This window comes from Ovis canadensis, chromosome 1 (assembly GCF_042477335.2).
Source record: "Ovis canadensis isolate MfBH-ARS-UI-01 breed Bighorn chromosome 1, ARS-UI_OviCan_v2, whole genome shotgun sequence".
In the NCBI taxonomy this organism is placed as follows: Eukaryota; Metazoa; Chordata; class Mammalia; order Artiodactyla; family Bovidae; genus Ovis; species Ovis canadensis.
The window spans coordinates 75,422,112-75,449,739 of NC_091245.1; the positions used below are offsets into that span (position 1 = coordinate 75,422,112).

At 36.0% G+C, this 27,628-nt stretch overlaps 1 protein-coding gene across 1 annotated transcript in view; it reads right to left on the reverse strand.

Annotated features, from left to right (window-relative positions):
• The window catches only part of DPYD (dihydropyrimidine dehydrogenase), a 931,708-nt gene that overhangs the window by 492,709 nt on the left and 411,371 nt on the right, over window positions 1–27,628 (reverse strand). Inside the window, exon 12 of the mRNA XM_069598442.1 lies at window positions 14,322–14,506. Coding sequence (XP_069454543.1) covers window positions 14,322–14,506 — 185 coding nt within the window. The remainder of the gene's footprint in view (window positions 1–14,321; window positions 14,507–27,628) is intronic.

Genomic DNA, 27,628 nt, shown 5'->3' on the forward strand with positions numbered 1-27,628 from the left:
TGGTCTGGAATTCTTAACACATATATAGTGCATTTGAACCAAGTGACACTGAAGGGGCTAAGTTCTTTTATAAAACAGAAGCATACACTGAGATCAGGTTCTATATGGCATGGATCAGATTTTTCGGAGTTATTTTTCTACCCCTTCTAGAGTTAGCTGCCTGAAGTAGCAATCTACTGCTAGATTGGTAAGGAAATATTCTGCCTTTATGGAGACAATTTCATTTTAAATTACTTTTCAGGTCAAGTGCTGCCATTTAATAAGGCTTGGAACCTTATACAAAGTCAATAAATGGCATTAAAATTACTTATTAGTCATGGCATTTTCTTCTATCACCAACTGCATAGTTTTGTTTTGATAGCTCCATTAGATATAGATTCATTCCTCATTTTTTTCTTTGATATACTTTTACAACATACAGATGATATAAAAAATAAATCCCTCATCATACACAAAAACTATACATTATTAAAATTGAATTTTTAATAAAAAAGTGTCATTTCTGATAATAATTACTTTAAATATTAGCTAGGGAATACACCAAAAATTAACAGGAATATACCACCAAAAGGTGTCATTTCTCAATGACAGTAAGCCAATTTAACTTTTCTACTTCCCACTGAAAGGGATAAAAATGAGATCACAAGCACTTCTGATTCTTGTTCAGCCTAAAGGTCCAGTCTCCCAATGAAAAACTGAGCTGAAGTCATCACAATACTGTGATTCTGACCAAGTGGAAAAACTTAGCATGGAAACAGGATTTAGCCATGACATACTTCAATATTATTTTTCGGAGGCTATCACTATCACAAACTAAATCCATTATGATTTAAAACTGTCTTTTTATTGATATTCATTGTTTTCCAACCTGACAGTGGCCAATGATTTATATCAATTTTCTCTTAACACAGAAATTAAAGAGTCTGAAATATATCTTAAACTAAAGAATGCTTTTTCAATAGGTCTCAAGATTTTAATACAGCTGCCATTTGTAAAGCCTTACCTCCTCTCAAGGGTAGAGGAAGGTTTAGGAGAAGAAGCCAGCTCCCTTGATAAGATCATTTTTATATGAAGCAGTGGAGGATTAAAAAAATTAGTATGACATATTGATGATGCTTTTTTATAAGGCATTTTTATTCTCTAAGTAGAAAGAACACTGCAGTTGGCTGTCAATCATTAAACCACAAATGAAGTCCTTTGCCTGGGTAGGAGATTTGCAACTATACCAATGCTGGTAAACTAACCACCAAATTATAGCCCTTTTTCCTGCCTCACCCAGATTTCACAGGGGCTGCACACCCAAATAAATGCCTCTTGGCTACCCATTCATCTAACAGCTGGAAAGATGACACTTGACATTTGGAAACTTTCCTGTGAAGATTGCTGCAAGGCTTTCCCATTAGCTTCCTGGTGAGACTGTAAGGTCGAATAAGCTGCCTCAAAACCTGCAAAGGGTAACGGAAATACTCTAATATTAAGCCTGTGCAATTTAAATTTCTAATTCTCAAATCATAGTTCTCAGATATTGTAGAAACCACTGGTATATTTCAGGGCAAAATAATTTCTTTGAAGATGTGGAATTAAAGTGATATTTTAAGCAATGATGATGGTAAGTCCCTTTTATTTAAAGTTGGCACCAAAGGCCTTCTAAGCAAAAGAGACTTGGACATAGATAAGTTCTTCCAAGTTTGTTTTCTAAAATCCCAGACTGTCATATTTTTGGCAACCGTTCATTTTTGTCCAGAGTAGAAATCTTAAACATAAGGCCCCTGTTGTTACCATTCTTTAGGTTTTATTTTCACATCATAGAATAGCTATTAGCAATAGCTTTAAAATTCTAACAGTCTAACAATACAGGTTTGTTTCAAAAACCATTGACCTAAATATAAAATGAAACTGTAAATACCACAGTATTAAGAAAATGCTGTGATCTTATAAATCTTTCAAGTGTAAAGACAGGACTTTTTTTCTCTTTAGAAAGGGAACATTTAAAGAGATCCCCAAATCAAAAGTTTTAATAACCTGACTGTTCACTAAAGATATTAGAAAGACAAAATCCCTCACATAATCTCAAATCCTAAAAATGGCAGAAGGTGAAAGATTTCATTTATTGATATGAATATACATAATTCAATTAGCTTTATGACAATGATCCTTCCACATTGTGCTCAATTTTGAATTCCCCGTCTACAAAATGCCCTTACAATTTTCTACTCTTGCTTGTTAACTCAGTATTTCCCATGTGAAAGATTGACAAGACTGAATAGGCCTCTCTAAATGTTCAGTCATACGTTCAAATGCAGATAAAATTAATAATATGATGAAAGAGGAAAATGAAACATTTAAAAATATATGCAGAAAGACACTGAAGAAACAGGAGACATGAAAGATATTTGAATCTTGAACTAATCACCATCTGAGGCTAAAATCACTTTTTAAAAGTTAATTTAGTGATGCTGAATTTTACCCAATTAGCAACAATCCCCATTGACAGATGGGGATTCCTCAGGATGGACATCTCATGGCCCCAAATCACAAACCAACACAAACACAAACCTAGCTTTCTCAAAACATTCCATCAACAAATCCACCAAAAAGGCTCTCAGCTCACAGAAAAAACTAAATACTTAGCAATGACTGGGAAGATGTCTTTCTCTTCAAACTAAAATCACAACTACCATGTTGTACTCACTCACTCTATGGTGGGACTATGACATGACTCTCTCTCCACTAGGTACTGAAATCACAAATTTGCTTCACATGAGATGGTAATAACTTTCTGTCACTCTTGACCTGGGGCAGATCTGAACTAGTGACCAAGAGGTTAAAGGCTCTGTATCTCATTACCAAGCCCATGAGATATCTAGTTTCTTCAACAACTAGTGATTCCTTTGTGTCTCAATCAAACCAAAACAAAATACACAAAAACCTCACGTAATAGAGAAGCAGGTCATCAGTGAAAGGGATTTATGATAGTTGTAAAGGATATTATCGATCCATATACTATATACAACTGAGTAGAATCACATTAACTGTGGGAGAACTTCATTAAAACTTCACTAAAATATCATATAAATGTCACGGAAGGCACACAACACTGTAGAAAGTTGAGCTGAAAAACACTGTGGAAAGCTAAAACTTAAAAGATAACTGTGTTCTGTGATCTTACAGGATTAGGAAAGGCATTTTAGATCTAATATGATGCCAGAACATGCATGTGTGTATTTTGTACATATGTTCTAAGAAAATTTTGCCAGAAGAATTAGTTTCAGAAGGGATTGACAAATTACAAAGAATGACATAACAAATAATCATAAATAAAATAACATAACAGTATCAGGCACCAGGCTCCTCTGTCCAAGGGATTCTCCAGGCAAGAATACTGGAGTGGGTTGCCATTTCCTTCTCTAGGGGAATCTTCCCAACCCAGGGATCGAATCCGGGTCACCCCCATTGCGGGCAGATGCTTTACCATCTGAGCCACGAGGGAAGCCATTATAGGAATTCAGCATACCTAATTAAGGGTAAAATTTGAGAAAGAGAAAGAATAAAACATATTATTTGCAAACATGCATGTAGACAAACTCATGTGTATAGAAGGAACATCAAAACAAAACTAATAAAAACATTAACTTTTTGTTGTTGAGAATTGACCTCAAGTGCTTATTCCCAATAAACAATATTCTGTAACTATTCAACTTCAACTATCCTGTAACTTATTATTTAGTGACCCCTAAATCACTTGTAAACTCAGTAACCAAAACTTGTTTTTTAATTTAATCTTTAATGACCCAATGCCTCCTTCCTTATCCTTCGTAGTTTCTCAGGAATTCTACCTGGAAGAAACCAGGAATTATCTTTTCCATTCCTTGCCTATAGTTCAAGAAGCTCTACACAAATTCTCTCCCTTATTTGAATTTCTATACATTCCATATTTATCTGTCTACTAGTAACTCTTGTCTTCTGTTGTTCAGTATTTATCTTTGTACCACTATAACTGCTTTCATAGCAGCAACATATAAATTTAGTGAAACCCTTCCAGTGCAAGAAATAAATATTGTGCTTTTTTTAATATTCCACATAAGAGAGTAAGGAGACGGAAATGGCAACCCACTCCAGTATTCTTGCATGAGAAATCCAATGAACAGAGGAACCTGGAGGGCTATAGTGCATGGGGTCACAAAAAGTCGGACATGACTAAGCAACTAAGCACACACAGACACACAGAAGAGACAGTGAATTTAAAATAGAATTCTGAGTCACAGAATGACATGACAAGAGGATGTCATCATTACTCTAATTATGTAATAAAACTGTGAGTTTTGAGATTATAGCTTCCATATGTTTAGACTGCTTTATTTAATATAATGTCTCATGTCTATAGGGCTTCTCTTATGGCTCAGAGGTAAAGAATCCACCTGCAAACCAGGAGACATGGCTTCAGTCCCTGTGACTGGAAGATCACCTGGAGGAGAAAATGGCTACCAACTCCAGTATTCTTGCTGAAAATCTCATGGATAGAGGAGTCTGGCGAGCTACAGACCAAGAGGTCACAGAGTCAGACACAACTAAACACGCACACACACAGCTCATATTTACAAGATCGTTTTCTAGGAACTCCCATGAATGCTGCTGCTGCTACTAAGTCGCTTCAGTCGTGTCCAACTCTGTGCGACCCCATAGACAGCAGCCCACCAGGCTCCCCCGTCCCTGGGATTCTCCAGGCAAGAACACTGGAGTGGGTTGCCATTTCCTTCTCCAATGCATGAAAGTGAAAAGTGAAAGTCAAGTCGCTCAGTCGTGTCCAACTCTTCGCGACCCCATGGACTACAGCCTACCAGGCTCCTCCGTCCATGGGATTTTCCAGGCAAGAGTACTGGAGTGGGGTGCCATCACCTTCTCCGAACTCCCATGAATACTTTAGGGAAAATGATCTTCTGATCTAGGATTAGATTTAGAAGAATCTGGCTTGTATTCCATGTCCAGTTTCTCAGAGGAGAACATAGCACGTGATGAGATATCGTATAGCCTTTTCCCTCCTCTACTTTTTGTGGCTACATTTTTGTCTGTATGTTAATAGTAGAAGAAAGTAAGTGCTGAATCTTCTGAACGACTGCCTTTTGTAAATAAAGTTTGGTAGTAACGCCTCTCTTTGGTAAAGTAGGATCTTAAGCACCTTTTACACCGTCTTTATGAAGTTGGTTTTGCCAAACAGATTCACTGAACTAGTTTCTTCTCTCCTTTTCCTCTCTGAGACATACAAAGGAAGGCCAAGGAGTCCTACATTTTTGTAATGGGAGGGGTACCCCTATGTGCCTATGAACCTTCTACTCTATCCACTGAGTTGTGTGCTTTATTAAGAGTGAGTTGTATGTTTCTTATCCCATTTGTGTTGGCTCTAAGTCTAAATAAAAATTACATAAATTGATGAGCTGTATGAATGTGAAAAGAAAGCAGGTTGATTCTATAAAAACTAAGTTGAATATTTTCAAAGGTATGGTAAAAAGGTGAGATACTAAAAAACAGCGCTGTCAAATTAGGTGTGAGAGAAATAACTGAAATGACTTCAAGGCAATTATAGACATTCAGAAAATTACTCTGTATGTTCCTTGAAAATATTGCTCCATTAAAAAAAAAAAAAAAGGAAGTTGTAGACTATATTATAGATAGGTTTAGAGAAGAAATATATTAGAACTCCAGAGACTAGATTGAAAAGATCCCGGCCTTGCTTATTTCTTTTAATAGAAATGAAAATGAGACAATCTCTAAATGCTTTAAAATCAAATGATATGCTTAAAGTATATGTATATTTTTCTTATATATTCCCATTTTAACTTTTTTGGATTAAGCAACAAATTGGTGATTATTGTTTCATAGGACAAGACAATATTTTTGTACTCTTGTGTTTTTAAATAAATGTTCTGGATTTAACCAATTTACCATTAATAAATTTTCCAAATTTACCTATATAATTGTTTAATTTTTACCCCAATTAATAATTAAATGGTCTTTAATCATACTAATTAATTGTCCCCTTATTTTCTTTCTCTGGAAAGTTCAAATTCCTAGAATTTTCCATCGAGTTAATCATTCCGGTTAAGGTATATTTTTAATAAGAATTAAGTTATACAAAGACTATAGCCTTCAATCACAATCTTCTAATTTCAACTACAGAGGAACTCTCAGGAGAAGTTTTATTGCATTATTTTATTTTTAAATTTTAACACATACAAGGGGAAGATGTTAATATCAAGGACTGCTGCTAATTGGCAAGAAAACTAACATTTCAGAGTTGAAAAGTATCAGGGAAGTAGTTTGGTATAAGGGAACAGGCACTTGTGTGTTCAAATTCTACCTTCATTTCTAACAAGACACTGACCTTGAAGATTTACCATTTAAGACTTTATTTTTACCAACTATGAAACACAGATAATGATGCCTGTTTAACAGGGTCATTTAATCCAAAAATGCACAATTTATGATAGATGCTAAACAACTGTGTGCTAGGTTGCTTCAGTCGTGTCCAACTCTTTCCAACACTATGGGCTGTATAGCCTGCTAGACTCCTCTGTCCATAAGATTTTCCAGGCAATAATTCTGGAATGGGTTGCCATGCCCTCCTACAGGGGATCTTCCTGGCCCGGGGATCAAATCCCCATATCTTATGTCTTCTGCACTGACAGTCAGGTTCTTCACCAGTAGCACCACCTGGGAAGCCCAGATACTAAAGAATTAGCTGTCGTTATTTCAACATTTGACAAGTGAATAAAACAGGCATGTTTCAAAGAGGATAAAAATCAGGGACTACTTTGGGGAGTCTTCTTGCCAAAGTCTAGCCAATATTGACTTGACTACATTAGCATTTACTAGTTGCAGTAAATTTAGCTATCTATTATGCCATACATAGTTTTCTCTAATTATTTCGCATGGATAAAATAACTAAATTCAAACAGTATCATAAGCTCCTTTAGAGAAGAAAGGCTGATGGGTTAATGTGGTCAATTTTCTTTTTCCCTAGTACAGAACTTTTTATCTATCTGTCTGTTAACAAACATGCACACATGCATACTGACACAAACATACACATATACACATTAAATAATAAATACATTAGAAAGATATATTGTAGAAGTATAAATTTTAAATTTCATAGACTTTGTTTACCTGCAGTCATTCTTTCAGTTACATACTCTTTCTTTCGGTACATTGTCAAAATTATCTTAGTCAGTATTCTTACTTAAGTATAAGAAGAAAACTTAATACTGGACTCCACTAACATAGTATTTCAAACAAGTAAGGTGAAGTCACATTGGATCACATTAGTATACAACCAAAGAAGAGTACGTTTAATATTTTAAAATAATGACTTACAAGGGGGGAGAAATGTTGACAAAATGAAAAATATTCCTCTCCTTGTTAATTCTACATCTGACATAAGCATTTTTTTATTCAAACAATTCTTACCACATTTCTGCCCCATTTCATACATCAAATTAAATTCCCAAGCTGGGTATTCTCATCGTTTTCTAACCCCAGTATTATAACAGATCCTTTCTCCTATTTTTTCTATATATTCTCCATGTTCACGGTCTCCACTAGCCCAGAAAGCCTTTTGGTGAAATAAAACGAAGCTGCTACACAGGTGCAAAGTTTACGGAGCAGGCAGAAAACACCTTTGTGATAATCCAAGGAAGACACTCTTGCTTTGCATAGAAGCAGCACAACAAAAGGTACCACTGTTCAGTGAGTGCAGCTCGGTCTGGATTTCAGCCAACTGGTACCCTTGTTTGGGTACCCCTTACCCAGTAAGCAAGCTATGCAATCTTATCCAGCAGTGTTCTTTAAGTTCCAGCAATTCAAATCACTCAATATTCTTCCAGCTTTTCTTACCTTCCCTCTTTACTCGTATCTTGATTTTTATGAAGTCTGCTGACTCCATATCCTGATATCTACAGCCAGACAGAATCATCATCTCTTCCACACTTCCTTGTGCCTTTACACTTAATCTTACTGCAGTTGCTATTTTGTATTACATGTATGTTTACATAACTATTCTTAAAGCACCATTTAAAAAAATATTGTTTATTGGATGAATGAATGAATCCATGCAAGAATGACTACATGGAGAGACAGATTGATGTAAATGGATAAATAAGTGAATTATTAGATAAAATACTCTTATCATTATCTGAAATAGTCTCTTTCACTCTTCATCTGTTAAAATACTATACTTTCACATTCTATTCAAATCTCCAATTTTATAACTTTTCTTGATACCATTTTAATTGTTCACAGGGAACAATCTCTAATAATTTACAAATAAATATTTATTATTTTACTAAGAGCTTTCCATAAATTCTCTTCTGTATTTTTCCCTGAAATCCAATAGAGTAGCAACTTTATCATTTCTCCTTTATTAATGACCATTAATAACTTGATATTGATATTAATAATTATTAATATTAATTCATTAATAATTCATTTATTTTATTCTAAGAACTCCACGTCTTGGAATAATTATGTGATTTTACCAAAGTCATACAGTTTGAAACTGCTAGAATGGGATTTGAAATCTGGTCTGTTCAATCCACAACCCAAAAATCTAATGACTCTTTATACTTCCTTTAATTTATTCACTTTGGTACCCTCCCAAAGTCAAGAGTTGGACCAAGAGCTGGTACTCAATAAGTGGTAATTGATTAAATTAACTAATAAAATGTAAGTAAAGATCACTTCAAGGGCTTCCCTGGTGGCTCAGAGGTTAAAGTGTCTGCCTCCAATGGAGAAGACTCAGGTTCGATCCCTGGGTCGGGAAGATCCCCTGGAGAAGGAAATGGTAACCCACTCCAAGTATTCTTGCCTGGGGAATCCCATGGATGGAGAAACCTGGTAGGCTACAGTCAGATAACTATGAGAATACTGAAATCTCAACTTGGGTGTCTTTAATAACCACATTTATCTAAAAAATATATTACAAAGAAAGTCTATCCAATTGCAATGACTGCATGCATGAAATAAGACTATAACATCCATGCACAATCTTTTTTTAAAAACCCATTATCCAGTGTTACATTTTTCCCTAAACAAAGCATAATATAAGACAAGGTATTATAAGCTTTCATTCATAAATATATTTCAGGCATTATAGAAAGTTTTCTAAATGAATACTACAGTTCTTACATTCATAAGAAAACACTACAGTGCTAATTAATTATATAACAAATTTTTAGTTCTCTTAACTCTTCTTTAAATTCCTTTAAAATCAATTATCACTATATATTTTTTCTATTTAATAAATAAATATATTTTTTATTTTGAGGATATATTAGTAAATAGCACACCACTGGCTAGTGCAGTATCAGACCAGTAAGAAGACCAATCGGGGAAAAACAGGATGCTAAAGAACACACCAGGAGGAATGTATTCCTGGAAGAGGAGGAGAAGGCAAAACCTGAAGGGCGAGAGGGATGCAGACTTGTGAAATGACTGGAGTTGGGAAAGGACCAGATGTAGGAGAAATCTTGATGTGTTAGGGGAAATTCAAATTGGCTTCACGAGCTAAGGAGTATAAAGGGGAGTATGGGCTTCCCAGGTGGCTCAGTGGTAAAGAACCCACTGGCTAATTCAAGAGACACAGAAGACATGAGTTTGATCCCTGGATTGGGAAGATCCCCGGGAGGAGGGGATGGCAACCCACTCCAGTATTCTTCCCTGGGAAATCCTATGGACAAAGGAACCTGGCGGGCTACAGTCCATGGGGTCCACAAAGAACCTGACATTACTGAGTGATTGAACACACAAAGAGGAGTATACTTCACTTGAATACAAAGAGGAACCTCTGAAGGGTTTTAAAAGAAGAACTTGTATTCTAGAAAGAAAACTCTGGCTTCAGAACAGGGGCCTTGAATTTGACAGGAGGAAATTGGAGACAATTTTAAGAGGTCACAGAGGCCAGAACTAAGATACTGACAGTACAGAAAGAAAAATCCTACTTCGTCTGTATATTCCTTTTTAGTCTCATAATTGCTTAGCACTTTGTATCCAGCACCCTCGCAGAAAGGTGGAAGTGGTAACTTTACCTGAGAGAGATTTTACCTACCTTCCATTTTAACTCTGTTTTAAAGTGCCATTCAATACTTTGTTTGACTGATCTGAATCCTACAGTCAAATCCAAAATGCTTACTGGTCACTAATTTTTAATTTTCACATATTAAAAACTATCATCCCTAGAAATCATATACATATGTATATATATATATAAATCATATGCATTTTTTTCATCATACTTAGTCTATATCTTTTATGAGTAAGTGGAAACTAAGTAAAATGACTGTTCATTTCTATCAGTTCACATTTATCAGATTTAGGGAAGTAGAAAGATAACAGTGAATTTAAAAATACTCTTAAGAATCCCTCTTAATGAAAATTGTGAAGAACTACAAAACCACCACCTCCATAAAGTATAGTAAATATTTTCTATGTCTTTATCTTCAAAGCTATAAATGGATTTAAATATATAGAAAACAATAACACAAACCGTTCTCCACTTGCCTGCGTTCAATTTTACCTTTTCAAATCTCTTTAGCATTGCTGCCGTCCCATCATTTTCACTTCTGCAAACTGAATTCACATCTTCAATAGGTTTTTGGCTGGCCTAGCACAAAAGCCTTTTCTCCTGAGTCCACTCTCATTTCTTCAAGGAGCTAACAGACTAGTCAGTGACATGTCTGGTCAACCAAAAATTGTATTTCACATAAAAAATAAGGAAATTAAAATAAGTTTATGAAAGTCTTTATAGGGATCGAATTGACCAGGTCTATATGAGAGAGGGAAGAAAAGAAAATTTAAACAAGTAGCTCATAAAAAAGAGTGTACACAATTGTGTTGTTTTATGAGAAAAAAATATATGTATAAGAACACTAGTGTAACTTTTTCAACTATGTATTCTTAAGAAATAACTCTATCCTGAGACTATGCTATTTCCTACTTTTCTCATGAAGTAGCCTATTAATAAATGAAAGTAAATATTATAATTTCATGTGTTTGGATGTCTATTTTAATGCCGTTATTCAGCAAAATAAGAAGCCATTGACCATATTTTGGTTTCCAAATTGACTTTGAAAGTTTTATTAGCCTGAGGAATCCAGAGTTTCTTTGCTTTTTGTCAAAAAGTGAAAGAAAATGGCAGAAAGCCCAGAAGAACTAAAGAGCCTCTAGATGAAAGTGAAAGAGGAGAGTGAAAATGCTGGTTTAAAACCCAACATTAAAAAAACTAAAATGATGGCATCCGGTCCCATCACTTACATCTGCCAATCCATGGCAAATGTTTCCCCGTGTTTCATGGGGAAACAATGGAGACAGTGACAGACTTTATTTTCTTGGGCTCCAAAATCACTATAGATGGTGACTACAGCCATGAAATTTAAAGATGCATGCTCCTTGGAAGAAAAGCTATGGCAAACCTAGATAGGATATTAAAAAGCAGAGACACTACTTTACTGACAAAGGTCTGTATAGTCAAAGCTATGTTTTTTCCAGTAATCATATATTGATATGAGAGTTGAACCATAAAGAAAGCTGAGCTTCTAAGAATTGATGCTTTTGAACTGTGCTGTTGGAGAAGACTCTTGAGAGTCCCATGGGCAGCAAGGAGATCCAACCAGTCAAGCCTAAAGGAAATCAGTCCTGAATATGGACTGACACTGAAGCTGGAACTCCAATACTTTTGCTACCTGATGAGGAGAACTGACTCAATGGGAAAGACCCTAATGCTGGGAAAGATTGAAGGCAGGAGAAGAAGGAGACAACAGAAGATGAGATGGTTGGATGGCATCACTGACTCAACGGATGTGAGTTTGAGCATGCTCTGGGACTTGGTGATGGACAGGGAAAGCAGGCATGCTGCAGTCTATTGGGTCGCAAAGAGTCAGATATGACTGAGTGACTGATCTGAACTGAATCCAGAGTCTGAGGACCACTGATGCAGAGGATTTGACTCTAGGAATCAGAAATTTTAAATACGGGAAGTAAAACAAGTTTAGGAGGTTGTGCTTGGTTTTAAAAGCAGTGAGTTTGAAGTGTAGGTAAAATATATATACAAGTGGAGTAGTGAATTTGAAATGTAGTTTAGACAAGTGAAGATGTTTAGCAGCCAGTGAGAGCGACAGAATTTCCTACTGGAGATACACAGTAGGAAGTCGAGCACGTGGGTGCCCTGGGAGAATACTATGAATCTAAGAAGAGAAGAATGAGGAAATACAAAAAAGGGTGATAGGTTTGAGGACAGAAAAAGCAAAAAGAGCCAAAGCAGGAGTCCATCCTCGGTAGTTGTCATGAACTGCTCCTGCTGTGTTTCTGAGGTCGTAGGGATACTCCAAACTGCAGATGCTGCAGAGCCTGCAGTTGAAACCACCACCAATGCATCTCCCCAAACACTGAACAGCTTCCCCAGTGGCTCAGTGTAAAGAATCTGCCAGCAATGCCGGAGACATAAGAAACACAGGTCCTACCCCTGGGTTGGGAAGATCGCCTGGAGGAGAGCATGGCAATTCACGCCAGTATTCTTGCCTACAGAATCACATAGACAGAGGAGCCTGGCAGGCTATAGTCCATAAGATCTCAAAGAGTCAGACACGACTGAAGTGACTTAGCATGCATGCATGCAAAAACACTGCTTCCTAAATCACACTTTTGTCTCAGTGCACAGCCAGTAGGGTTTACAACTGTAACTACTGCTGCTGCTGCTGCTGCTGCTGCTGCTGCTGCTGCTGCTGCTAAGTCGCTTCAGTCGTGTCCAACTATGTGCGACCCGATAGACGGCAGCCCACCAGGCTCCCCTGTCCCTGGGATTCTCCAGGCAAGAACACTGGAGTGGGTTGCCATTTCCTTCTCCAATGCATGAAAGTGAAAAGTGAAAGTGAAGTCGCTCAGTCGTGTCTGATTCTTCACGACCCCATGGACTGCAGCCTACCAGGCTCCTCTGTCCATGGGATTTTACAGGCAAGAGTACTGGAATGGGGTGCCATTGCCTTCTCCATACAACCATAACTAGACCTTTATATTTCTGGGACACCACACTCTAGTCCACATCCTGGTATCTCAAGCTCCATTACTCAGAGACGCCAAAGTGAGGTGACAGTGAAAGTGACAGTCGCTCAGTCATGTCCAGCTCTTTGTGATCCCATGGACTGTACAGTCGATGGAGTTCTCCAGGCCAGCGTACAGGAATAGGTAGCCGCTCCCTTCTCTGGGGGATCTTCCCAACCCAAGAATGAAACCCAGGTCTCCCACATTGCAGGTGGATTGTTTTACCAGCTAAGCCACAAGGGAGGTGCAAGTAAGTAAGTTAACTGAACATAAAAATATGATGTAATCAGGTACCAAGTCCAAGCCCTACTTAGGAAGTAAGTAGTCAAGGATGAATTACAGAAAGAGTAGGAGAACATTCAGAACAGACTAAATAGTCAGGACAAAGAGGAAGAAAAATATTCAAGGAAACATTAAAGACAAAGTAAATCCTGTTAGAAAGAAAATATAAGAAACCAAAAATACCAAAAGGAGGCAGGCAGGAGTTATATTTTGAATTTAGAGTTTTTCCTGAATAGCAAAGAAAAATAAGAATTTTACTTACAAAAACAAACTTTTCCAGATACATTTTATGTAAATTAGGTCACTGTGTCTACATTTAGTTAAAACATAGAGCAAGAGAATAGAGCATTTCATCAGAAAGGAAGACAACTGAAACCTAGTAGCTATGGCTTTTTATCCCCCAGACTACAAAGTTACTGTAGCAGAGTAGTTATTTTACATTTTATCATTTTTATGTTCTGCTTATGTATCACAAAACTCAATAGTGAAAAATATTAGAATGTATATTGATAAAATACTTGTTTTCTTTTCAATTAGGTGCATATAATTTAGGAAGTAAATAGGAGTTCACCTGTTCAAATGGACAGACAATATAATTTTCTGGATTGATAAATATTTAGGAATATAGATTTTATTTCATACTGTATATCATCCAGATTTGATAAATATATTATCTATGTCCTAAAACATTGATGACTCCTTTAAACACAGAGGATAAATAACTTCATAGTATTTCACTGGTAGAAACGCACAATGAATTTTCAATCACCTAAACAGGTCTGCTATCCAGTCCACATTTAAAAACTTTTATCCAAGAAAATATATATGTGACATATATCACAGATATAGTTACTATACACCTTATAGAAATGCTCATACGAATAAGAAGCAAAGATAAATGAAGTACTAATCCACTGGAAAAAAATGAACTGAATTTGATGGTAAACGCCTACCTGTATATATCTGTGAATGTACCAAGAGGCTTGCTTTCCATCATTCACGGATTCCACTGTAGTGTTGGCTATACCAACAACATCACCACCTGCAAACACCCATGGTTCACTGGTTTGCATAGTTTCTGGATCTACTTCTGGGAGATCCCATCTGTTAAATTTTATAGGGCTCAAGGCTTCTTTTACTGCAAAAAGTGAAAGAAAGCAAGCAATGACTAATTTGTGCAACACATAACAATAATTTGAAAATTAAGAAAAATTATTATTTAATTATGATTCTAGGGATTCAAAAAACTGTTTTTAATGAACCATAAAAATGGAATGTTAATGAAATATCTGAGTTAACAATACCTTCAAAGTGTACTGACTTAATCAACTTAAACTCACATGTACAGATACAGGCAATATTTCAGATCTGGTATTTTTGTCTAAGAAGTATGGAAGACTAGAGTCCTTTAAATATTCTAAATGTTATAAAAAGCATTTTCTAAAACTTTGTCCATAACCATTATTTTCACAAATGTATTACTTATATGACCCCAAATTTATTCCTGTGTAACACCAGTGTAAGTTATATTATGAATTTGAGTCAATTGCCAATATCTTCCATTTGCAGAAAGTCTTATAAACAAGAAAAAATCTTATACATTTTCATCAAGTTTTTTACACTTAATGTTAGGTGATTTAACAAATCCAGAATACAGTTAAAATTAGCCAGCAAAAATCAACAAATGCAAACATTAACATTAGTTCTTTGGGGAAATTTCTCTGTAAAAGAGATTTAAATTTTCTGCTAAATATGTTGTGTCCCAATGAATTTAAACATGTCAGAAAAAGGGAGAAATTGAATCCCATTAAGAAAATACTTCTAAAGAAGTTGACTAGACACATGATCTGGATATTAGGAAGAGATAAAAGAAAGTAAGTTAGGTAAAAAGTTGATCTAGAGAAGAAATTAAGAAAGGTAGATAGTACCATATATGATGGAGAAAATTGAGCCAATGTTTAGGATAAAATGTTCCTTTCAGATATTCATGTGATAAGTTTTAAGCGAGCTTCTCGTGTGTCTGTGTATGTGCTAAGTCACCTTAGTCATGTCCAACTCTTTGCCACCAGAGTGTAGCCCACCAGGATCCTCTGTCCATGGGATTCTTAAGAATACTGGAGTGGGTTGCCATGCCCTTCTCTAGGTGATCTTCCCAACCCAGGGACTGAACTCACATCTCTTATGTCTCCTGCATTGACAGCTGGGTTCTTTACCACTAGCGCCACCTGGAAAACCCTACAGGTTCTCATGATATACTAGAGGGAGCTATTCTTTACTATAAATGAAAAGAAAATATAACTATGTAAACTAAGGGAGAAGACAATAGAAGTTCTTGGAGCACAAAAGTTAGTTGTTGAATAGATTGACAATTTAAGTTCAAAATTAAATAGCCAAGTGTAAAAACAAAAAAAAAAGTTATTTTAATTTTTTTTCTGAACAATCATAGAAAAAATATTAAAATAAACTTTGGTACATGTTTGTGGTTTTCTGCTTGAAACAAATTAGAATTCTAGAAAACCATTAAGGGACTATTGTTGATTGTGCTTTCTCCACAAGACTGTAGGTTCCATGAGAACAAGAATATATCCATTCTGTGGTGCTTACCACTGTGTCACTAAGCCTAGCATATCACTTAAAACATGGAAGACACTCAATTCAATGGATAGATGAATGGATGGATGGATGGATGGATGGATGGATGGATGAATAAAATAGTAGATGGGTCAATGCCATCATGCTCAGGTTTCTATTTAAAAATCTTCTACTGTTTTTATCTCTGATGCAATTTCACCTTTCAGTGAGAGCAAAATTTAATATTCATATAATTGTTTTCAATGCAGAATGGCATTATGAGAAGATTTTTCTAATGTTTTTAAAGGTCACATGGAAAGAAACCTTAACATTTGTTCCCTACTGCATAACAGATCATCACTACCATCTGTTGACAGTTATCTGAGTTGCAAAACTTTGATAGTGAGCATGACTCATCTGTTCAACTCATTATAATAATGGTAACTGTTAACACATCATCATTGAATGGTATAGCCGCAAGGGAAGCCCAAGAATACTGGAGTGGGTAGCCGATCTCTTCTCCAGGGGATCTTCCTGACCCAGGAATCAAATTGGGATCTCCTGCACTGCAGGCAGATTCTCTACCAACTGAGCTATCAGGGAAGCCCCATAGATAAGCATAAACATATGCAAGAGATAAAAAATAATTCTCCTGTATAAGAAATGACCTTATTTGTCCAAGACTTTGATAAAACCTTGTCCTGTATAGAGATTTGAAATAAAGATGATTTTTAAATGAGGAGGCATTCGAAACTATTTCACTAGGAGATCAAAGCCTTTTTATACATTTTTCTCATTTTTTATAGGAATACTCTTGAAGGTTAGCACAGATTTCACTTTAAGCTTGAGCAAGGCAGGGATTATGCCTTAGTTATCTTTGATTTCCCACAGCAGCTATTAGTCAAAGACATATATACTGTGAAGTTATTGAAGATTAAGCTCCAGGGTCCCTCACTTGCATGGGCCTCTTTCAAGACCTAAATTTGAATTTGCAATTTTTTTCTTTTTTATAAAAAGCCCTCAAATTATATAGGATTCAGGTCTCACAAAATCTGAATCTATTCAAGCTCAGTGAGTCATAAATAGTAGGTGTCGAATAAATGCTTGAATTACAGTGAAATTCATGAGTAATGTGTTTTATAATTTTTTTATGATTTAATGAACATGGTATGATTCACTTTAATATTAGAGTTCCATCACTGATTCAGTCAATAAATAGTCAGGAGATGTTATTAGAAGTTTAATAAGTAATTATTGCATTTCTTAAAATATTTAGCACCAACACTATAAACCAGCCTAGGAATACGCATTTGTGAATTCAAAAGCACTAATTCTATTCACAGGTATTTCTGTTAGATACACCTTGTATTATTTTGTCTCTAGACATTTACATATACTCTTGTTTACTTTTTAAATTATGCTCTTTTTCCTTAATATTTGATTCAATTATAACTTGAAGTCTTAGATCTGACTACAAACTGTTTTAATTATATTCTATCATTTGTAACATCCAACTAAACTCATAAATAACCAAATAATTTCCTGATACTCTATTCCAAAAGAGAATTTATGTCTCATATTAAAAATTATCTCAGCTCTCTTTTAAAAATCACCTATTTAATTCCCCCCTACTCTTTTTTAGAGGCCTTCAAGTTTAAAATGTTCATAGCTTCATTTTAATAAATAAATAGAACACATTGAGAGACCAAGCATTTGATTATGCTGTTATGAAATAGTACAGCAAAGCTTACATCAATCAAAATAAAAATCATTTCTTTTCATATTAATATCTAATAGTTCAACTTGTCCTTTATCATTTAGACAAACGTTATCATTGAAAAAGTAGAACATGGACAGCTTGTAAGAATATAAGTGACCCTTAAGTGAGTCAGAAATGTTTTCTATCAGTGGCACTAAGCAGCTAACACAGGAATGACTGTTCATTACAACTAGAACAGCAAATGATTAGGATCATTTCCCTATAAGCACAACAGACTCGATATTTAAGCATGAGAGGTAGAGAGAAAGAAAGAGACAGAGAGAAAGAGGAGGGATCATTAATTTTCTGAAATTTTGTAGATTCTGACTGTGGATCCAAGTAATACTTTTCACACTTTCAATGACTCTTTTGAAAGACAGAAGTTATTTCCATCATTTAATCATACTTTAAAAGCTCCAAAGTATTTAAGTTAGAATGCAAATTAAAGATTCAGTGAAAAAAAATACATGTGCTTTTATTCATAATTTGTCAGAAAGGAGTTCATTTATTTAGCTGCTTCTTACGAGGGAGACTTTCATCCTCGTCATTATAACCATCCTTCTATGAACTCCTCACAGCTCTCTTACATCTCTGCTGATACGTCTAACTTGGGATACAATAAAAATAAGTCTCAGAAGGATATCTTCTGTTCTGCCTTTATCTGGCTTGGAAAGAGTGAAAGCATAAGTGGATGAAAAATGTATATTTACATTTGCAAACCAAATAACTGCTTGTTCCTGTGAAGTGTTAAATGAATATTAATAGAAGGATTGTATTATTTTCTTTCTTGTTTATAAAATAATGGGGGTGGGTAGAGTGGGATTTTCTGTTATGATCATACACACAATTTCCCCACAGATTTTCGTGAGATTGCATCTTGCTGGAGACTGCAGCATATGCCCTGGTAGCTCCATAGATGAACAGAAAAAGAACTTGAAAAAGAATCCCAAAATGTGCTTATTCACAGCCTATATTATTCTGCAAATGGGAGAGAAATGTGTTAAATGATATGGTGCCTGGAATTTTATGCAGTCTTTAAAAGGAACAAAAACATCCTTTATTCATACCAAACATTCAAGATTTATGTTAATTTTCGGCTTTAATTACTACTATGTTCCAATGAGCTGATTTAAAAAACAAAGACACTCTGAGGTAGCTTTAAAACAAGAAACGGTTTTGAAATAGGAACTTTTAGTCAACTTAATGTTATGCATGAAATGATTTTTTTATATAGACTTAATTGTATTGTGACACACAAGTTCTTCAATAAGCCACAGCTTAAAATTGCAGAAACCCTCCCTGAGGGACACATCACTAGCAGATGCAGATTGCCAAGGTCAATTAAACTGATGTAGCTGTGCTGTCATATATGTAGAAGAGAAACCCACGAGCATATGACAAGTATATTTCTCAGTATTTATAAAAAGATGTCAAATATGTTATATTTTAGTACATAAATATAAATTAATTCTCCATAAACAATAAAACAATACAACAGAAATTATAATGAAGAAGGATTATTAGTATTCTTCAGTGAATTTGAGATGCTATAAAACAATAGAGGGAATCAAAAAATTCCAACATTTATAAGAAAATGATATCTTGAAAACAGATGAATTCATCTGTGTGCTTGTTGCTTAATTGTACATAACCTATTAGCCAATAGGACCAAAGCACAATGAAACAAAAAGACAAGCGGAGGCAATAATCTCAGTAAATCAGAGCTGAAAACAAAATATCAGCAAGAGCAAATAAATTCTAATTACAGCGCCAGGATATCAGAGCTGTTTAAATAGAATAACCTGGGGTGAGGAGGGGACAGAACCACAGAATGCCTAAGAATATCAAGTCCTGAAGGCATGAGCTCTGTCCTCACATCTCCCTCTTCCTCTAAGTATTCGAATCAATATGCAGTCCATTCCCAAACACAACGAAGAGAACAATGAAGATTCATCAACTTCTTTCTGTAAACCCCTTAAAAGTCAACCTTGATACTGTACCTTCCTCCCCCTTTTGGGCCTCAAGTAACTCTGGTTCTTTTTAGAATATCATCTTTCTCTTATTCTCCTCTTTCACCTCCTACATTGAATGAAAGCAAAAGCTGCTCAGTAGTGTCCGACTCTTTGCGACCCCATGAACCATACAGTCCATGAAATTCTCCAGGTCAGGGTACTGGCATGGGTAGCTTTTCCCTTCTCCAAGGGATCTTCCCAGCCCAGGGATCAAACCAAGGTCTCCCATATTGCAAGCGGACTCTTTACCAGCTGAGCCACAAGGGAAGCTCAAGAATACTGGAAAGGGTAGCCTACCCCTTCTCCAGTGGATCTTTCCGACCGAGGAATCGAACTGGGGTCTCCTGCATTGCAGGTGGATTCTTTACCAACTGAGCTATCAGGGAAGCCCTAGGTTGAATAACTGGTTTTAACCTGAGTCTCTCTTCTCATTGCAATTCTTATATCTTCTATCTAATTTCTTAATTGACACTGACTTCCTACCTTTTTCACCACCCAATTATTCCTTTCAGTTTATCCCTCTTATGAAAATATGGTGTTTATTGTCACCAAGTTCCATGACCTCAGTCCTCCTCACTTTTGCCTTTCTATAGCACCCATTAGCTGAATCATGTTAATTTTGATCTCTTTCTCTGATTTGCAGAATGATACTCTATCTGGGCTCTCATTCTTTTTAAACTGCCCATAGACTCCATCTGGCTTCGCCTCATCTCATCCTCCTCCTCTTTCCAGCTCTCAAACATCGTCTGTTACACTTCACTGGGTCAGAAATTATAGTCATCTTCTGTCTTTAAGCTTCATCTCTCTGGAAGTGACCTCAAATGCTACCTTCCCCTTTTTTATTCTGACACTCCCACCTGCCTGTTAGAGATTCCAATGTGGATATTCTACTGTCCCTCCTAAATCATCACATCTAAAACCCAGTTCAACAGCTTCCTCTGGGCCTTTCACATTTTGCAAGTGATTATTAGTAAGCTTGGTTGTTCATGTCTCCTACTCATTGTGACCACCGACGAAGCTTCACTGAAACTCTCTTCACTATGACGATCCAGAGGGCCACATCCAGAGACTCTTGCAGTGATCACCCCAGTTCAGGACCAGGACGAGGGTGAGGTGGGGTGAGGCACCCAAATAGTAAGGTTTAAGAAGGTCTTTAGGCACAAGATCATGCAAAGGCAGTTCAGTGCCTCAACTGTCTCAACCTAAGCATGGCACTGCCTTCCTTGACTTCTCAGGAGCTCTCAACAGATAACCACTTCCTCCTCATAAAAGTCCCTTATCTCGGCTTCAATGACACCACACTTTCTGCTTTTCCATGTGCCTCCATAATCACATTTTAACCTTTACTGCTGTTTTTTTCTATTCTCCTTTCCCAAAAAGCAAAAACCTGGAAATAGATCTTAATTTTGGTGTAATTTTTCAATCTTTTCTCTCCAGTCATCTCATCATGTGGCCAATTACCATATTCTAACAACTCACAGAAAGAAATCCTCTCCTAGTTACTTCCTACATCTCGTTCACATCATCCTCACCTAATGTAGAATGTTAAGAAAAGCAATTAGCATTTATTGATCCCTTGTGTACGGCAGACATGATTCTGGATATTTCCATACAGTAATCTCATTTATACCACAACACAATTCTTTAAGACAGATATTATTAATACCATCCTAAATACAGCTAAGAGATGGCAAAGTCAGTATATCAGTTTAGTCACTTAGTCGTGTCCGACTCTTTGTGACCCCATGTACTGCAGCATGCCAGGCTTGCCTGTCCAAGACCAGCTCCTATGAAACCAGTTATTTCTCACTTCCAAGCTCTTTTTGCCACTGACCCTTGGTGTGAGGGAAAAAAAAAAAAAAGCCAGGGATAGGCCAAAAACAGTCTCTCTACTGGGAACAATGGGAATAACTAAAATGAAGCAGGTTGGAGTTGAAGAGACAGTGATTATTTTTCTTGTAGGTCTTATTTCCACAATTTAAGAGTCAGTTCATTGTAAAGAAGAAGCCCAAATATTTCCCTTTAAAAATAAAGCTTCTAAAGAAAGTCTCTGGGCTTCTCAAGTGGCTCAGTGGTAAGGAATCTGCCTGCTAAGCAGGAGATACATGTTTGATCTCTGCATTGGGAAGATCCTCTGCAGAAGGAAATGGCAACCCACTACAGTATTCTTGCCTGGAAAATCCCATGTACAGAGGAGCCTGGCAGGTTACAGTTCGTGGGGTCTCAAAGAGTTGGACAGGACTTAGCAATCAACTAAACAGCAACAAAGAAAGTCTCTATGTGACAATTACGCTGACGAGTAGAATCGGCATTTGGCTAATACCTTTTGATTGATTTAACTATTTGAATTATCCACTGCTATATTAAAAAAAAATGTTCATTTGGATGTGCTTGTAGAACTCAGACAATGTAAAGTACAGATTTAATTTTCGTTCCCTCCTTGCCCAGAACAAGCTTAGGCTCCCCAAGTTAAATACAAAAGATAGATGTCAATAATAGCCGGTAGCAACTCCTTTTGTTTTACTTGTATTCTACAGGGAGTCTCCTTCTCATTTCCTAAACTGACCAACTAATCAATTCAGAATTAAAATTGCCTAAGCACTTCACCTTGATTTGCTTATTTCTCTGCAATAATTCCATCTATTTAAAACACTAAACTCCTTGAAGATTTGATTTCATTTTCTCTGGAAGAGATCTCTCAAGGAGGTCAGTGTCCTTGAAGAAAATATATGGGGATTGTTTTCAAATTCTCTGTTGGATTCCCAAATGCTGCACTTTGATTTGCTTATTTATATTCAATGATACCATCTACTTAAGACTACAAACTCCTTGAAGGAATAGACCATCCTTTAATCTGATTTGGACTATAATCATCATAATTCTATGCACATTTGGGTGCTTAATACCTCTTGATAATTAGGACACAGTGAAAAAAAAGTGGAAAGGCTGCTGAAATATTTTATATAACTTCTCCGTGAAAGAACATTTTAAAATGTTGAGTGATATCATCAAGTGTTAGAAATAATTACAGAAAGGGGTTAAAAAATGTTTAATATAAAATCCTCATTTGCTGCATTTAAAGCATAAATAAAAACAAATAGAAAGCCAGAAGTAAATTACACTACTTGTGAAAACAATATTATTAAAATATAAGTGAATACTGAAAAATATTTTAATTAACAAAATAAATCAAATGGAAAAGAGTCCCTAAATAGAGCTTTAAAAGTAAGTCTATGTGTGTTTGACTGCCATGACTAATTATGTATCCATGTAATGTGTGTTCAATTTGGGCTTATTTAAATAGCAGAAATGCTCATTAGCTGCAGTATATCTGTGAAGCTTCAGTAAACAGTTTAATGGTTTTTATGTTTAACCAATTTCATAAGTTCCTGTAATTTTAGCTTTAGCAGCTCATTAATGTTATTTTTTGATATCCATCTTATGACTTTTTTTCCTTGTCAATCGGCTGCAGGCAGATTTCAGTGCAAATTTAAAACATACAATAGAATTTATTTTAAACAATTTTAGCATGTAAATAAATGCAAAAGTCAAAAATATAGGTTCTATATAGAGTATTGATTGTATTACTATGTAGTCAATAAATATCTTTGGTACTGACAAAGGCTATATATTAAGTAGAATTTGTGATGATAATAATGACAAACAATTATTGAGTGGCCCCATGAACATGTAGCTGGTTCTGGACGAGTCAAGTCATGTTATCTCTTTGTATTTTCACAGAAGAGGTATTATTTTAATTTTATAGTTGAGGAAACTGAGACTAAGTTACACAGATTACTATCTCATAATTTGAACCTAACTACAAGCCACTATCGCTGTTCTAAGTGGGAATACCTGGAGTTTATGGGCATTTGGAGATAAACAACTAAACCTTAGGAGAGGGCCCTACAACTTAAGATTAGATATAGTCATAGGATGGAAGAAGTTCTTAGAGAAAGAGCACAAGTCTGAGTAAAAATAGAATGAACCATTTATTTTTAAAGTGGTAGCAATCACTACCTGAGCTAAAGCCAGAAGAGGAATCATCAGAGTTTCATGAAGATCAAGGTATTTCTTTGCCACACGAGCCAAGAGGTGGTAATTTTAAGAAATGTCAAATACAAGAGAAATGTAAGGTAGATAACTAGATTTGAGGATCTGGAGGTCAATGAGCAGTAAAAAGAGGACATTTGTAGATAAATGATGAAGGCAAAAATCAGAATAAAAGGGGTTAAGGAGAAAAGGTCTGGCAAAGACAGCAAGGCAATGCATACAGGATATTCTTCTGGGAGTTTAATAATGATTGCACAGGGAAAAAAATTAAGGCAGTAGTTTGCATTCATTCATTCTATTAGCAAATATTTATTTATTGTCTACTGTGTAGTAAATCCAGCTTTAGGCACTGTAGTAAAGCACAGATAAGGGGCATGTCCTTCTATGATGTACATTTCAGTTGGTAGAAGATAAAATATATAAAAGTAAATAAGTGAACCAAATGATGGTGAAAATGGCTATGAAGAGAATGACATGAATGAGAGTGTTATGTGGTGAGGGGTCTGAGAAGCAGAAGAGGTGCTGTAGAGCATGGTGGGGATGGAGGGGCACGGACGATTCTTTGATGAGATGCCATCTGAGCTAATACATAAAGGATAAGACAGGGATGGCATGTGAGGACCTTGAGGCAGATCATTCCAGGCAGAGGGAACCCTTACAGAGGAGTTAGAATGAACTGAAGTTGATGCATTTGGAGAGCTGAAGGGAGACTTTATGTGGGTAGAAGGAAGCAAGCAAGAAGAGAGGAGGCCGAGAGACAGGCAGAGGCTGATCGAAGAGGGCTTCAGAAGCTGGGAAGGATTTTATTCTAAATAAAGTAGAACAAAATAGAATTGATTTATGTATTTCATTCTAAAGAAACTAGGAAACCACTGGAAGGTTTGGAACAGGGGGATGAAATGATGTAATTTCTGTTTATAAAGCTGATTTTGATAGGATTATAAGGAAGAAAGAGTAAACACAGGGTGACCAGTGAGAAGGTTACTAGTTTTTTTGCAAGTGACAGTGTCCAGCATCTAACCATTGCCTCAGCAGAAGGAGGACTGCTTGTCTTCATGTGACACTTTACATAAACATTACTTTCAAATGCTCTTGTCTTTACCTTGAATTTTCTGTAGGGGCATTTAGAAAATAGCAATCATTTCATTCTGTTCATCCCAACATTTATCCATCTCTTCATTCATCCATTTATCCATTCATTCAGTGATCCCTTGAGACTGCTGGGTACTTTGGATTAAAATATGAATAAATTATCCTGCAGTCCTACTGTCAACATAATTAGAATATATAAAGTGTATGGATTGAAACAAGAGAAGACCAGGAGCCAATTAATTATATGTGGTGAGGGGAACATGTTTCATCGACATGGCCCCTTAGATTTCAGGCACCCACCAACTTTAGAATAAAATTCAAATACTTTAGTCTTACACTAAAACATTTTGTGAATGAGCAATGATATATTTCTCCACCTTTACTTTTTCTTGTTGGATGCCTTATGATCTAGCCAAAGGAATTACCTCTTGTATTATCCACCCTGTTCACTCTGACAAAATGTGCTTTCCCCTTGTCTCTAGTCTCTTAATTCCAACCCAGTTCCCATCTCTATTACAAATACCCCTGCCTCCGTAAAACCTTCTTTGATGATTACAGCTGGAAGTCATCTCTCCATCCTGTGTGTTATGCAGGATATAACAGTGTATCTATTTCTCCTTGAGTCTACCTAATGGCATTTTAATGTGCATTTTCCCTCTCTTTTAGACTGCAAGCTCCTGTAGACAGGGTCAATGTATTCACTTTTTGTGAACTCAGGAGAACTTAACACAGAATCTAATAAAGCAAGAATGAAAGCATAGGAAATAAAGTCCCACAAGCATGTAGGAGGGCAGATTAGAAGGGTGTCAGAATTAAACAGAAGCATTTGGTTTCAATCCCACCATCAGGGGAGAATAACTTTAGCTTCTAAAGCATGAGAGTAATGCAATGATACTGATGATGTGGTAGCTCATTTGGCATCAGTGTTCCAATACAGGGAAAACACTGGGCCATATTAAACCAAGTGAATCATCACTATGCTTTTCGGAGGACTTGGAAAATCATTGGATGTTTGCTGAATATAATATGCTTAGTACTCTTTCGTGCACTTGTATGGAAAAAGTGGTCGTGTAATTGAAGGTCCCTTGAAAACATTTTAAAGAGCTTCATAATTACAAAATATTATAAGAATGGTTGGAATGGAAACAAGGTGAGCATGAGATAGCATTAGAACATACAAAGCTTGAGTGAGACCTCTGAATACATGTTCAAATACGAGCTGGCTTTCTACTCCAGCAATACCAGCATGTTGGGGAAATCTAATAAATTATATGAACATATTATACTTGCATTAGGTTGCTTCCATATTTGGGGGCTATATATTAAATATGCTTCCCCAGCAGCTATTTGGTAAATAATCCATCTGCATTTCATGAGACTCAAGAGACATGGGTTCAAACCCTGGGTCAGGAAGATCACCTGAAACCCACTCCAGTATTCCTGCCCACTCCCACTCCAGTATTCTTGCCTGGAGAAACCCATGGAGAGAGGAGCCTGGCTGGCTGCAGTTCACTGGGCTGCAAAGAGTCGGACACGATTGAAGCGAGTTAGCACATATTAAATATGATTCAATGTAATTTCCTAACTCATAAAATTACAACTTATAGGTCAATATCTAATTTATCTGTCTAAAATAGGTATATTGTTATTTTTATTTTGTGCTTTCAGCCAAGAACACAGATGCAAAGTAATTAACAATAATCTGTAATATGAAATATATACTACTAAGAGCATTAGGATAAAATCTATATCATTACTAAATTTATAATTTGACTGAATTTTGTATCTTGATTTTACATCATGGCAGCTAACTATAATTTAACACTTCACAAGAATATCAGGTTTCAGAATAAACTTTTAGTGTACCATGACTAACTAGTATTTAAAAGACAAATATAATAGGCTATGTCAATAAAGCTCTTGACATGTATTACAGTCACTGTATGCTGAATACCATTTTCCTACATTTGAAGATTTCTGTTCTCTGAAACAATTATGTTATTTTTCCATTTTCTACCTTCTTTTCCCAGCAAAACTTGTTACATGCCACTGCTCTACTTCTTGCATGTAATCTTTGATTTGATGGAAAAGTACTGATTTATCCACTGTCTCCCTGTAAGAATGCATATGATATCAACCACTAGTGAAACCTGGAAAATAAAGATAAGGGAAGGCTCTGAACAGAGCTATTCACTGGGGAAACAAACCTATTCCTATGCAGTTATTAGAGGGAAGTAAAATAATTACAGAAATATCATGTTATGCTTCAAATGGATGTCTAAGGCAGTTGTAAGTGATGTGATGTTGATTCCAAATCACTTTCAACACTGTTATCAGTTTGACCTCCTTCCTCATCACCTCCACCCCTTTACAGTAATTCCAAAGAAAAACTGTTCAAAGATTCCATTATTTTGGATGGTTATTCTGCAGAAATGCCAGTACTTGCTTTAAATTTTACCACTTTATCCTCACTCTGCACAGTATATTCTATAATAAAAAGATAATAAATTTTTCAGTGAGAAAAAAAATCTGATAATTAGGGCAATTTTTAGGAAAATATGTACAGTTTTACTATTGGTTTTCTGAGAATGCTACTCTTCTAAAACGGGGCTAAAAGCAAGACAATGTACAGGGACTAAAAAAGGATTCATTCCATCACTGGGCCAACAATACAAAGGATATAACAATGTTTTATTTCTCAGGATAATGGACAGGTAGCATCAGGAACGACATGCATTAGTAAAACTGGGGGAGGTGCAGAATCACAGACTAA